Source organism: Lynx canadensis, chromosome C1 (genome assembly GCF_007474595.2).
Source record: "Lynx canadensis isolate LIC74 chromosome C1, mLynCan4.pri.v2, whole genome shotgun sequence".
Taxonomy (NCBI): Eukaryota; Metazoa; Chordata; class Mammalia; order Carnivora; family Felidae; genus Lynx; species Lynx canadensis.
Window position 1 is genome coordinate 102177090 of NC_044310.1, and position 12725 is coordinate 102189814.

At 44.5% G+C, this 12725-nt stretch overlaps 1 protein-coding gene across 2 annotated transcripts in view; it reads right to left on the reverse strand.

Annotated features, from left to right (window-relative positions):
• The window catches only part of NOTCH2 (notch receptor 2), a 164856-nt gene that overhangs the window by 12517 nt on the left and 139614 nt on the right, over positions 1–12725 (reverse strand). For both annotated transcript variants that reach the window (XM_030328181.1, XM_030328182.1), the window contains exons 21-25: positions 12427–12611; positions 10780–10912; positions 5539–5775; positions 2518–2630; positions 1101–1606 (exon numbers count right to left, since the gene is read on the reverse strand). In XM_030328181.1, coding sequence (XP_030184041.1) covers positions 1101–1606; positions 2518–2630; positions 5539–5775; positions 10780–10912; positions 12427–12611 — 1174 coding nt within the window. The remainder of the gene's footprint in view (positions 1–1100; positions 1607–2517; positions 2631–5538; positions 5776–10779; positions 10913–12426; positions 12612–12725) is intronic.

The following is a 12725-nucleotide window of genomic DNA, read 5'->3' on the forward strand; positions in this document are numbered from 1 at the left end:
TAAGTCAGCTTTGTAAGCAAAGCTGCATGCCTGAAACAAATTAACCAGGTGCATGCTTCCTTTTTTTTTTTTTTTTTTTTTTTTTAATCGCTGTCCTTGCTGCGGTAAGAATGAGCTTTTGGAAAAAAAAAAGGGGGGCCTCCAGGAACCGGGTACAGAGCCCTGAGCCATCAGGGCTCCACAGAGGACCCTGTCGATATGGCCCATTTCCTCCCCAAACAAGACTGAATCCTAGCTCTGGAAGGCAGGTGGGGAGAGGTGTGTCCCAGACAAGATACCAGATTTAAACTGTACAGCCTCTTTCAAATACTGGGAAAAGGAAATCGAGTCCCCAAACCTAAATGATGCACAAACTATTTCATCCTCACTCTCCTCCTCACTCTCACCCCTTGATAGTGGTTATGCCATTGGTATCACCTGCCACACTGGCTCAACAAAGAGCTTGGGAGTCAGCAACAGCTGTATGTGCTCTGGCACGTTCTCTAACCTCCCAGGTCTCAGTTTCCTCACCTGTGAAAGACCTGTTAACAGTACCTACACCTCATTAAGGTTGTTGAGAGTTCACTGGGGTTAAATTAAATGGGATTGCTAAAAGGAAAGTTGCTATGTAAACCATAAAGCACCCTGTAACTGCCACAGAGACGACGAGGAGGGTTAAGTGGCCTGGTCTAGCTTATGCTTCCTCATAAGTCTAGAAGGGGAAACTCTGTCTGAGGGAAAGGAATGGGGTGAACAGATAGAGGTACAGACCTTTCCATCCATCCTGCAGGCAGGTTATGTGAGAGGCTGCCTGAGAGTGGGGTAACACCACTTCCAAAAGTTATTTCCCCTAGGAGGTCGTGAGAGCAGCAGGTGAGAAGGCAGAGAGAGGCAGAGAGAGGGTGGCTGTGCATGAGCATTCCTGGACCTCTGTCAGCAAGGGAGAACACAGGGCAGCGTGCGACGGGGCAAGGCTGACACCCGGAAGAGGGCCTCGGGGCGCCAGTCTGAAAAGCAGAGGCAGCTTGGGCTGAAGCCCTGGAGTGGTTAGGAGCAAGAACGAGGAACCGAGGTGTGTTAGTGACAGTCTCCCTCAGCTTCTGGGGCCCCTGGACCCTTACTTGCACGTCTTGCTGTTCCCTTGGCATTCAAAGTTGTCAAAAAGGCACTCGGCCGTGTTACACAGCTCATCACACTGGTTGTTGATGTAATCCCAGCAGGGAAGTGGGGAAGAGCAGTTGGCCCAGGGGTTCTCCATGGTCAGGGAACAGTCACCCCCATCCCACTGGCAGGCATGGCTGTTGCATGCCTCGTCGCAGACGCCGTCCCGAGCTTTGTCGGCACAATACTGGCTCAGACAGGTGGCAGGAGGGGTGCTGGTGGGGGCCGTGTAAAGCTCACAGTGGCTGCCCCAGAATGGTGGAGAACACTGGCAGAAGTAATAAGGAGGCTGGCGCTGAGGGTAGCAGCTACCCCCATGCTGGCAGGGGCTACTGGCACAGCCTGACTCGCAGTCCTGGGGGTTGGGGCAGAAGCAGCGGGGTCCTGAGGCCGTGTGCACACACTGCTCCCCTCTCCTGCACTTCACTTGTCCACAGCTGCTCTGGCATCTTGCCCCGGAGAATCCCTGTTGAGATTAGTGAACAGATGAGGACAGCAGGCCCGGTGTTCCCTCCCAATCCCTTCTCTGCCCCACCTCTAGAAAGATAAAGACTAGGCACACGGCTAAGATCCCTCCATGTAGCCTCCTGTGCCGCGTCCTAGGAAGAGGCCTTTTCAAGAGGTGCCACGGGATGAGTGAAGACTTCTCTCACTTTAAGAGCTCACTTCTAGAAAATAAGTCCACTGGGCATGGGGGGGGACTGAGGTGGCATTGTACCTGTAAGCACCTTCCTTAACGTCATTAGACCACTCATATAATGGCTTTATGGTGGAAGAAGTTACTTCAGGAATCTGGGGAGTCTCACAGGCTATCTGTGCCATTTTGTTCCTATACTTCCTGTTAAGTGAGGCCAAGGGGACAGCACAGGTTTCCTTTTGGTTTGTCCTCACACATAGTGATCTCTGTTTTGGGGAGGGTTTCAGCCTCTGGCAGTGGCAAAAGAGTTTGCACAGCAAACGGCTAAAAATAGGCTTCCTCCTAGTGTAACAGGCAGCTTGCTCCCAAATAGTCCCTGCTAAGGAGCAGCATTCCCAACCAACTCTGCCCCAATCTGGGGGCAAGACAACCCCCCAGCACAGGACCCAGAGGTCAGAGACACAAGTCTTGTTTTCATGGGAACGTTCCACCGCTTCCTGTGGATTTCTCTAAGTGCTTCTGAAGACTGAGTCACAGATCAGGGAGTTCACTGTTTCCGGGAGTTTCTTAATAGCTTTTACACGGGAAACCCCAGCACTTTTTGGTGAAGGGGCTAAAATTAAGAAATCTCCCCACCAAGAAAGTTCCAGAAGGAGCTTGGAAAAACCAGGTTTAATCCCAGCTTTGTCCATACTGTGTGAAAGAGAGCAGGCCCCTTCGATAGGCAACGTGGCACTTACCGGGGGACAACGACAAATGAAACCATCGGGCATGTTGCTGGCCACAGCACAAGTCCCCCCATTCAGGCAAGGCATATGCGGACACACATCGACGAAAGTTTCACAGTGACGACCTCAAAGCAGAAAATGAAAAGGAGTTTTAAAAGGCAATATACTGAGCAGAGTGCTGCTGGGATGGGAGCTAGCCGAAGGGTGAGGGATGGGGCAAGAGGTGTGAGCTCAGTCCTAAGGCCAAAGGAACAGAAGATGAGGGAAACACTCCCTGGACCCCCACGCGACTGGCTCACCCCTGGCTCAGGCCAGTACCCCTTCTGTCTTGCCTATACAATAGGTACACAAGGCACAGATTCCCAAAGAGACTCACAAAACAAGATGGGCATAGTCGTGAAAAATCTCTCTAATCTGACCAAAAGAAACAGAAAAGGACATCTCAGCTTTTTTTTTTCCTTTGAAGATAACTTTAGCTTTCACAAGCCAAAAGAAATATTTACCAAAACTGTTCACTGCATTTTGTTAAAACTGTCAACTTCACAGAAGAGGCTACACCAGACCAATGCATTCAAGTGCTGATTTGTGGCTTAAGAGAATTTTCATCCATAATATCTCTTTTCAATCACTTCCTAGCCTTTCTGGAATTTGATCAGCACTGCTTTAAAATACAGCTTAATATTTCTAGAGTTCATTTCTTCTAGAAACAGTTCTAAAACAGATGGCATCTCGAGACCACTGCTGTATGATAAAGTGAACTAAGCAACTGAAATCAAGGGGGGGGAAACACCTGGAGGCCCAGCAGGAGGTGGGCCTCATGTGGCCTGAAGTCACTTACAAAGAGGGGCTTCTAAAAGGAAATTAGGGGCACCTGGGTGGCTCGGTCAGTTAAGCGTCTGACCCTTGATTTCAGCTCAGGTCATGATCTCACGGTTCGTGGGGGTAGAGCTGCAGATAGGGCTCCATGCTGACAGTGCAGAGCCTGCCTGGGATATTCTCTCTCTCTCTCTCTCTCTCTCTCTCTCTCTCTCTCTCTCTCTGTCTCTCTCTGTCTCTCTCTGTCTCTCTCTCTCTTCCCTTCCTTGTTCACATGCCTGTGTGCGCTCTCAAAATAAATGAATAAACATTAAAAAAATAAATAAAAGGAAATTAAAATAGTAACAATTGTGGCCAGCCAGAATTAAGAGGCAAGGATTACGGGGGTGTTTGTCTCTTCAAATCACAGCAGCAGCCATTATCCGAGAGCAGCCATCACATGGACATGGGGCTCAGGGACAGACGGCCCCTCAGTGCTCATCTCAGCAACAGCATCCCACAATAATTACAAGCAATGAGCTTGAGGGATTCTTTTCAATCACAAGTGTGGAAAATGCATTAACCCTACTTCCTGGTGGTGGGATCCTCATTCAAGGTGGTCTCCAGTCCTTCCTTTATCTGTTTCCCCTTTCTTTGTAAGTGTTTTCAGTGTTTCCAGATAAAGGAAGCCCCAGAGACAATGAAAGAAACAGCAGCCAGTTTTGCATCTCTGGCTTCCAAAGCACATCGTGGCTAATATGAGGCTGTGGAGAGACTGCTCATACTCTTTCTGTCCAGCATTGCCTCAATACGTATGATGTTCATAATGGATGGTTTCTCTTTTGATATTGCATCCAGGCAAAATCCCTCCATTCTTCATAAATTACCAAAGTTCTTAAAGGTAACATATCTTGAAAATTAAAAGCCTAGAGATGGGTTCTGAATGTACTAGAGTCCAACTTGCCAAATTATTACTAAGCAGACTGCTATAGCCTATTATCCGACTCCCAAGGAACACTACTACAGCATAAGGTTTAGAATGACTCCACAAATGCCAGGCAGACTTCTGAGTATCTGGTGACACTGCCACGGTTAGAAACTGTTTTAGTCCCCCCAAAGTCACCAAGCTGCCCATCTTCAGAAGTAACTAACGCGTGCCTATGACAAGCCCCTATTCTGAGGCAGAGCTTGGCCATCTTTACAATGTGTGAAGAAAAGAAGCCTGAGAAGAGACCTGGAGAAGCCTGAGAAGGCTTCTCTCTGGAGAAGAGCCTGAGAAGAGACCTGGTCAGCTCTCAGCTATGCAGATCATTCCCTGAAGCTTTGCATTACGTACTCTCGTGAACTGATTTGTGCTTAAACACATCCCCATGTGGACCTACTCCCCTTAGGTGACCTAGAAGATCCTGAGCCTCTCTGGGTTCCAGAGATGGAAAGAAGGTCACTGTGGCAGTGACTACCAGTAACCCAGGTCATCACATGCCAAGGGAGGCAGCGTGATGAAACCAGAGTAGATGTAAGGTTTCTGAACACGAGACGTTATTTTCCTCAGATGAAAGAGTTCTGTGGCTGGATCTGGTGATGGCAGCATGGCGGCGTGAATGTATTTAATAGCACTCAACTGTGCACTTAAAAATGGTGAAGATGTTGGGGCGCCTGGGTGGCGCAGTCGGTTAAGCGTCCGACTTCAGCCAGGTCACGATCTCGCGGTCCGGGAGTTCAAGCCCCGCGTCAGGCTCTGGGCTGATGGCTCAGAGCCTGGAGCCTGTTTCCGATTCTGTGTCTCCCTCTCTCTCTGCCCCTCCCCCGTTCATGCTCTGTCTCTCTCTGTCCCCAAAATAAATAAACGTTGAAAAAAAAAAAAATTTAAAAAAAAAAAAAAAATGGTGAAGATGATACACTTCATGTTATGTGTTTTTTACCCCAAATAAAAAATGGATTTTTGCTCAACCACTCCTAACATTCTATTTCTTTTTTTATATTTCTGCTACAGTATGATATAATCAATGTATAACAAAAGAGAAAGCATCTCTTAGGGGGAAAAAAAAAAGGCAGAGGTGGACTGTAACATCCATGAAGCACAGACCTAAGGCAAAACTGAGCCTCTGAATTAACCTGGTCTAGTTTTTCAGACGTAGGAAAAGCTTCACTTGGGTCTAGGTCATGACCCAAGAGCCCAATTTCCTCACTCAAAGGCCCTCGGAGGCAGAGCACGGGGGGCGGCGGGGAGGCTCTCACCAGTGAAGGCACTGCGGCAGACACACAGGTAGTCGTTGGTCAGCTGTATGCAGTCCAGGCTGCCCTCAGAGCTGCAGGGGTTGGAGAGGCACTCGTTGATGTCCCCCTCACACCGTTCTCCTGCAAAGCCGGGCAAGCAGCGGCAACTGTAGCCCCCAATCCTATCCACACACTGACCACCGTTAAGGCAGTGGGGACCGCCGGCACAGTCGTCAATGTTCTCTTCGCAGAGCAGGCCTGGAGGAAAGGGAAGAGACAAAAGGATGACGACAACCTCGGAAAGCTGCTTTCCGGCAAAAAGACAGCCACCCTTGTTGGCACTTTACAGTTATTCAGGTTACACGGCTCCATCTGTGACGGGACATTTTAGGTCGGGCAAGGCAAAGCACACGCTTGATCCATGACAGCTGCCGTGCTCCCAGTGACCAGAGTGAAGGAAAGAACACACTCAGTGTTTCATGCATACTCTCCGCCACAACCCACCCAAGCAGTCCCCTGTGGGGTCGCTGGCATTATTTGTCCCACCTGAGAGACCAGGAATCTGGCACTCAAGAGAAACCCAGGAGTTTTCATTAATTTACTCCTTTGATTCTAACTATAAAAACAGTTCAAAAGAGACTATAACAATAAATACATAAATTACGAGTATGGAAAAATATTGGTAAGAATGGAACTAACTTTGGAGTGATATGTTTTAAGTTTTAGACCACTGGCTTTTTCTATAAAGTAATGTGTACTAGTTTCTTATTTTTAAAAAATATAGGGAAAATATCCTGTTGAGAGCTCAAAGGTTATTCCATTTAAAACAGAACTCATTTAATGTGCTATAGATGTAAATGAGCCATCTAGTATGAATATCTGTAAATATTTTTGAGAAACTACAAAAGAAATCAATGAAAATTCTAGAGCTGGTTCCATGAATGATTCAAAAAAATTACAAAAGAGGGGTGCCTGGGTGGCTCAGTAGTTTAAGTGTCCGACTCTCTTTTTTTTTAATTTTTTAAAAATGTTTATTTATTTTTGAAAGAGAGCGCATGAGAGGCAGAGGGGCAGAGAGAGAAGGAGACACGGAATCTGAAGCAGGCTCCAGGCTCTGAGCTGTCAGCACAGAGCCTGACGTGGGGCTCGAACTCACGGAGTGCAAGATCACGACCTGAACTGAAGTCAGCGGCTAACCGACTGAGCCACCCAGGTGCCCCGAGTGTCCGACTCTTGATCTCAGCTCAGGGCATGATCTCACAGTTTTGTGAGATTGAGTCTTGAGTCAGTGTGGAGCCTGCTGAGGACTCTCTCTCCCTCTGACCCTGTCCCACTCTCTCTCTCTCAAAATATGTAAGTAAACTTAAAAAAAAAAATTACAAAATAAAGGAGAACAGTTCTGTATTCCCGCCACTTGCATTTGTAGCATACACTAATATAAGCAAGACTATTAAAAAGGAGAAAGAAAAATGGAAGAAAATACCTTATTTTCAATAGCAATAGCAAAACACAAATTATAGGAATATTCTTTTTTTCAAATATTTACTTGAGAGACTGAGTGAGCGTTCCAATTATAGGAATTATCTTAAAAAGAAATGTACTACACCTATATGAAAACTTTAGAATAGTCCTGAAAGACACAAAAGATATCTGAATAAATGAAAAGATGTTATGATTTGGTTAGGAAGACTCCTCCTTGTAAAGATGCCACTTTTCTCTACATAAATTCATAAATTTAATGTGACCACAATAAAAAAAAAATGCCATAAGGATTTTCTAACAGACAATCTGATTCTAAAATTATATGAAAAAATAAACTATAACCATAGCCTGGAAAACCTTGAAAACAAAGATCATTAATAATTAAACCAGAGTGGTATTGATAAATTAATGGAACAATAAAGCAAATAAGAACATCCAGAAAAACACCCAAAAACACATGGGAATTTATAATTTGATAAAGGTGCCATCTCAAATTATTGTATAAAAGATCAAATATTCAGTAAATTGTGTTGGGACAAATCAGCAGCCACATGGAAAAATGCTCCAGTTTTCTAGTACTTGAAGAAAATATGGGAGAATTCCTTTACAGTCTTAGAGTGTAGAAGGTGTTGCTGATTAGGATTCAAAATCCAGAAGCCATAAAAAAAGACTGATAATTCCAATCTGATTAAAAATAAAGAGCTCTGGGGGTGCCTGGGAGGCTTGGTTTCAGCTCAGGTCATGAACTCACAGTGTGTGGGATCAAGCCACACATCAGGCTCTGCATTGACAGTGCAAAGCCTGCTTGGCAGTCTCTCTCTCTCTCCCTCTCTCTGCCCTCCTCTGCTCACACACACACACACACACACACACACACACTCTCTCTCTCTCTCAAAATCAATAAGTAAACTTAAAAAAAAATCTTTCAAAGAAAAAAGAAAAAGCTCTGCATGAAAAAAATCATTAAGAAAATCAAAGACAAAAAATAACATATTGATAATATTTTGTATCATAGATAATCTCTGTTAAATATTAAGATGAATAATGTAACAGGAAAAAAGGATATAGAGACAAACAGAAACCACTGAAAGAGGAAAACCAAATGATTTGTAGATGAGAAGACGTCCAACCACATACTGTGGAGAAGCCAGTATGCTGATACACTGCAATTCGGTAGTATGAATCAAAATGCACATATTCTCTAATCCAGCAATTTCATTTCTGAAGATTTATCTACAAATGTATACATGCAAGAAACCCCAAATTCCTGTCACTAGGGCACTGGTTAAATAAATTATGGTATGCTAATAGGGAATTCTGTAGGATGAAAAAGATTAAGGAAGTTCTACAAACTGATATGGAAATATCTCCAATTAAGTAAAGAAAAAAAAAATCAAGTGCAAGAGGGTAACTAATAATACACTATCTTCAGAGTAAGAAGTGGGGTAAGTAAAAATATCTTTGTATTTGACTTCTACACACATAAAGAAATTCTGAAGGACACATAAAAAACTCTAGAAAGATACACAAGAAAGTAAAATAAAGTGGAGGTTACTTGGTGGTGGGAGAGGAAGAACTAGGTATGGGGAAGGAGAACAGAAGGAGATTTCACCTCACGCTTTTGCTACATGTGTATATATTTGTTGCGTGTGCATCTACATATAAAATTTTGGACCATGTGCATATATTGCCTATTTACAAACTAAATCAAAAACACAAAAATAAAGAACAAAACCAGTTTGTGATTCCACTCTCACAGAACATCTGGTAATTAGGGACTGCTAGTAAAATGAACGCTGATGCCTCCTGTCAGGAGGGAACCAGCAGTAGTGGACAGACCTGTCAAGTGGCAATGAGCTCAACCTCGGCCTAGAGCAAAATAGCAGAGACAGGAAGAATTGTCAGCCCTTGACCTGGAGCTGGAGGTGCTCCCCAGGCCAGGATCCAAAGGTCAGGAGTACTGAAATAAAAACAATCTTTGTGATAACTCTCACAATGAGCTTCTAGGATTTGACAGGGTCCTGAGTGTTTACCAATGGACAGAGAAGTCAAGCCAGGAGAAGTAAATACCAGTCTACATACCTAAGCAAGCATACATAGTATGATAATGCAATGAATTCTGATGATAAACTCAAAGAGATCCATACCTACACTCATCATAACCAAAAGGTCGTAAGACAGGATTCTGAAAGTACCAAGAGAGAAGCAACTTGCCCCGCACAAGGGATCCTTAATAAGAATTTCGCATTAAAAAACAAAAACCTGGAGGTCAAAAGGAGTTGGATGACATATACAAAGTACGGAAAGAAACAGATTGTCAGTAACAGTAGCAAAACTATGTTTAAGCTATCCTTAACAAACAGAAGAGAGAACTTTTTTGCTTTATGAAATGGTCCATTCTAAGGCTGACATCTGTAATTTATAAAATGATTATGGTATAGGACAAATCTTAGTGTGTAACAAATATCCATGTGCTCTCCCACATTCCCAGTCTCCCTTGGAGTTAGGCGGAGACCATTTTGCTAATTCTGGCTGGTGTGCTGTGAGCAGTAATGATGTGCGTCACCTTCAGACTGAGGTAGTGAGAGCTGCTGCATGGCCCTACAAGTGTCTCTCCTCCTCTGCCCTGCAGGCCCTGGAGGCCAAGGGCTTGCAACTGCATATCTAAAATAGAGAGAGAGGTAGCTCAACACACTCAGACTTTGACTGACCAAAAACAAAAACAAAAACAAACAAACGAAAAACATTGTTGTGTTAAGACAATGAGATCTGAGATTTGATCTACCACCACCCGAATCAGAGCTTGTCCTAAACGGTAAAATTACTAAAAGGAACAAACTAATAATGAATCAAAATCACTTCTACTTCCCTTTGAACTACTGATTTCTAGAGCAGAGAACAACTCACCTTTTCACAGGACAAATTTCAGATATTAAAAACCCATTTCTCTTGAGTTTTCTCTTCCTCTTTAACCTCATTGCTCAGTGACTAGCCTATTAGTGGGGGTGCTCTCCTATTTTAGTTTAGCCAAATTCTGAACTCAAGGAAGGTAAACTGTCAAAATTCATGAACATAAAGGTCTAAGTGTAAATACTTCCCTGACATTCTATTCTCTTTGACACTGAGAATGAATTTTGCCATTGTGGATGGCTTCAGCATTTTTTTTTTTAAATTTTTTTTACAGGCTGCTCAGAACAGGTAGGGTTATAAGTACACCTCTTCTAACAAACAATACTCCGAGCTCTCTCCAGAAGACTGTTTGGAGGCAGGGGCGATGCTCCATCATTCAGTCTAGGGCTGGACTCCACAGGCTTGACTGCAATTCTTAGTTGCAGCTGTAGTCCATCAACTTCCTCCCCTGGGCTTATGGAAATAAGCAAATGTTTTCATTTCATTCATTCCCCCACCTTATGGAGGCAAAACTTGGCAGGTTTAAACAAATACATAAACTAGTAAATGTGAATTATTTATTCAAGAGACCACTAGTTATTTTCCCTTGAAGCACCAAGAAATCCTGCTAACCAGGCTAATTTTGCTGCAACACTGTATCATTTCCACATTCTGTGTTTCACGGAACATCAGATGGCAACAACCACCAGACAGAACTGAGAACATGAGTCAGAACATCGCAACTAGGCAAGAGACGAGAGAAGGAAATGGCTTGAATGACCAGAATCCAGAACTAAATAGTTAATTTTTAAAAAATGTCTTCCACACAAAAATGGACTTATAACTTGAGAAAATGTCCCAGATGGAGGACAGGTAGGGCTGACTTCATACCTCGAGTGCCTGGTGGACAGGAGCACTTGAAATGGTTCACAAGGTCGACACAGGTGCCTCCGTTCTGGCATGGCTGATTCTGGCACTCGTCCACTTCATACTCACAATTGACACCCTGATATCCTGGGACACACTGACAGGAACAAGCAAAAAGGAAGAAACACTGGAGCATTGTTGGAAACAGACCACCAGAGCAAATGAGATCTCAAAGGTTGCTGTATACCTTTGCTCACCCCCCGGCCCCCACCCAGCTCTTACACGTTTCTCTGGCACTATCACACGTCCTACCAATCATCCTATGCTGGGCCAACTTGAAGCTTACTGGCATTTACATCTTCCAGCTGAAAGGCCACTTTATAGCAAAGGCAAGGACTGAATATTCTGAGGGATATTTCAAGAGTTGCCCCTGCACGAAACTTTCATTGCTCCTCCGTGCAGGTTTTTCCATCTTTAAAATACGCATTCCTTGGTATGTGATGAGGACCCTATAACTCAGTCCAATGGTATGTAGTTAACACACTGCATTCATTGACCTCTAGATTCAGGAAACCGCATGTATGTGTGAGAAACTGGCTGAGACAGGGATGGGGTGTGCAGTGCTAGCTAATATGGGGTTTGAGCGATTTCAGGGCTGATTGAGGGAAAAAGACGTTGACCATGAAGTGGCTTTATTGGCTAGTGCTTTGACAGGTTTGCATGTGAGGGCTTCCCTCACAGCACAAGACTGTCCAGAGCAGGGAGGAGGGTAGGGAGAGGAGGGCAAGTGAATTCCAAGGGAAGGGGGTAACAGGGGGCTTACATGTTTGGTGATGTCACTCTACAGCCAAGCCAGAGTATCTGGTCAGAAAGCTCTGAAGGGGAACACTGGCTTGGTGGGGGGTCGTTATGCCCTGGGGCTTACCTATGGCTTACGGATATTGGGTACAGTTTTGCAGAATACACACAACAGGAAGGCTCTGAATGGCTAAATATCTGCTCATTAGGGCTATTTTTAAAACAACTGGATGTGTAAAAATTTGAGTTAGGCATTGGTGGCTTTTGAACTAATGGGAGGAAATAACTGCAGGGCCAATATAAAGAGGCCATCTTTGGTTCATTTATGAGAAGTAACGCTTTTCTTGGTGTTCCTAGGTGGCCTGAACTGGTATCAAATTCAAGTCTCTGGTGTTCTGTTAACATTTTGCTGTAACCATTATCAGCCCAGCCAATAGGAAGATGGCGACATGTTCCTTAAGACACACACTTCCTCAAATATATACATGTAATACTTAGTGTGATGCTACATGGAACAGGCTAAGCAACTTGGGACACACCTCAAAGTGGCTTTTCCTATCTCAGCTGCTATTCAGGGAAGTGCCAGGGGCCACTGAGCTGTTGGCCTGTGAAATGCACTCTGGCAGTGAATGTTGGCTCTGAATCCTAAGGCAACTCTGTGGAATGAGACGGTCGCAGACCTCTATGCTAACTTATTACACAAGAGAACTGAAAGAAATGGTGATCAGTAAACAATGTAATGATGATCGGTTAAAAAAAAAATTATAAACTGTAAAAATAAGTCATAGGCAGCTAAATTCAGTATGCTAGGGCTCACAATAGTTGAGCCATCTTTGGGAGGTCTCTGACCTCTGCCTGCTCAGCGCAACTTACCTCACATCTATACCCGCCGATGAAGTCCCTGCAAGTGGCTCCGTGCTGGCAGGGGTTGGACGAGCACTCATCAAGCTGCTCCTCACAGTAGCTCCCGGTGTAGCCCAGGGGGCACTGGCAGTGATGCGAGTTTCCAGCATTGATGCAGATGCCAGAGTGCTGGCACAGGTGGTCAATGGACACCCCTAGGAAGCCCAGTACAGGACAGACATCACAGAAGAGCACACAACACATCAGGTTCAGACCAACTAACTGTACTATTGTATAGTTTATGACACTCAGCACCAGATTTATATTAA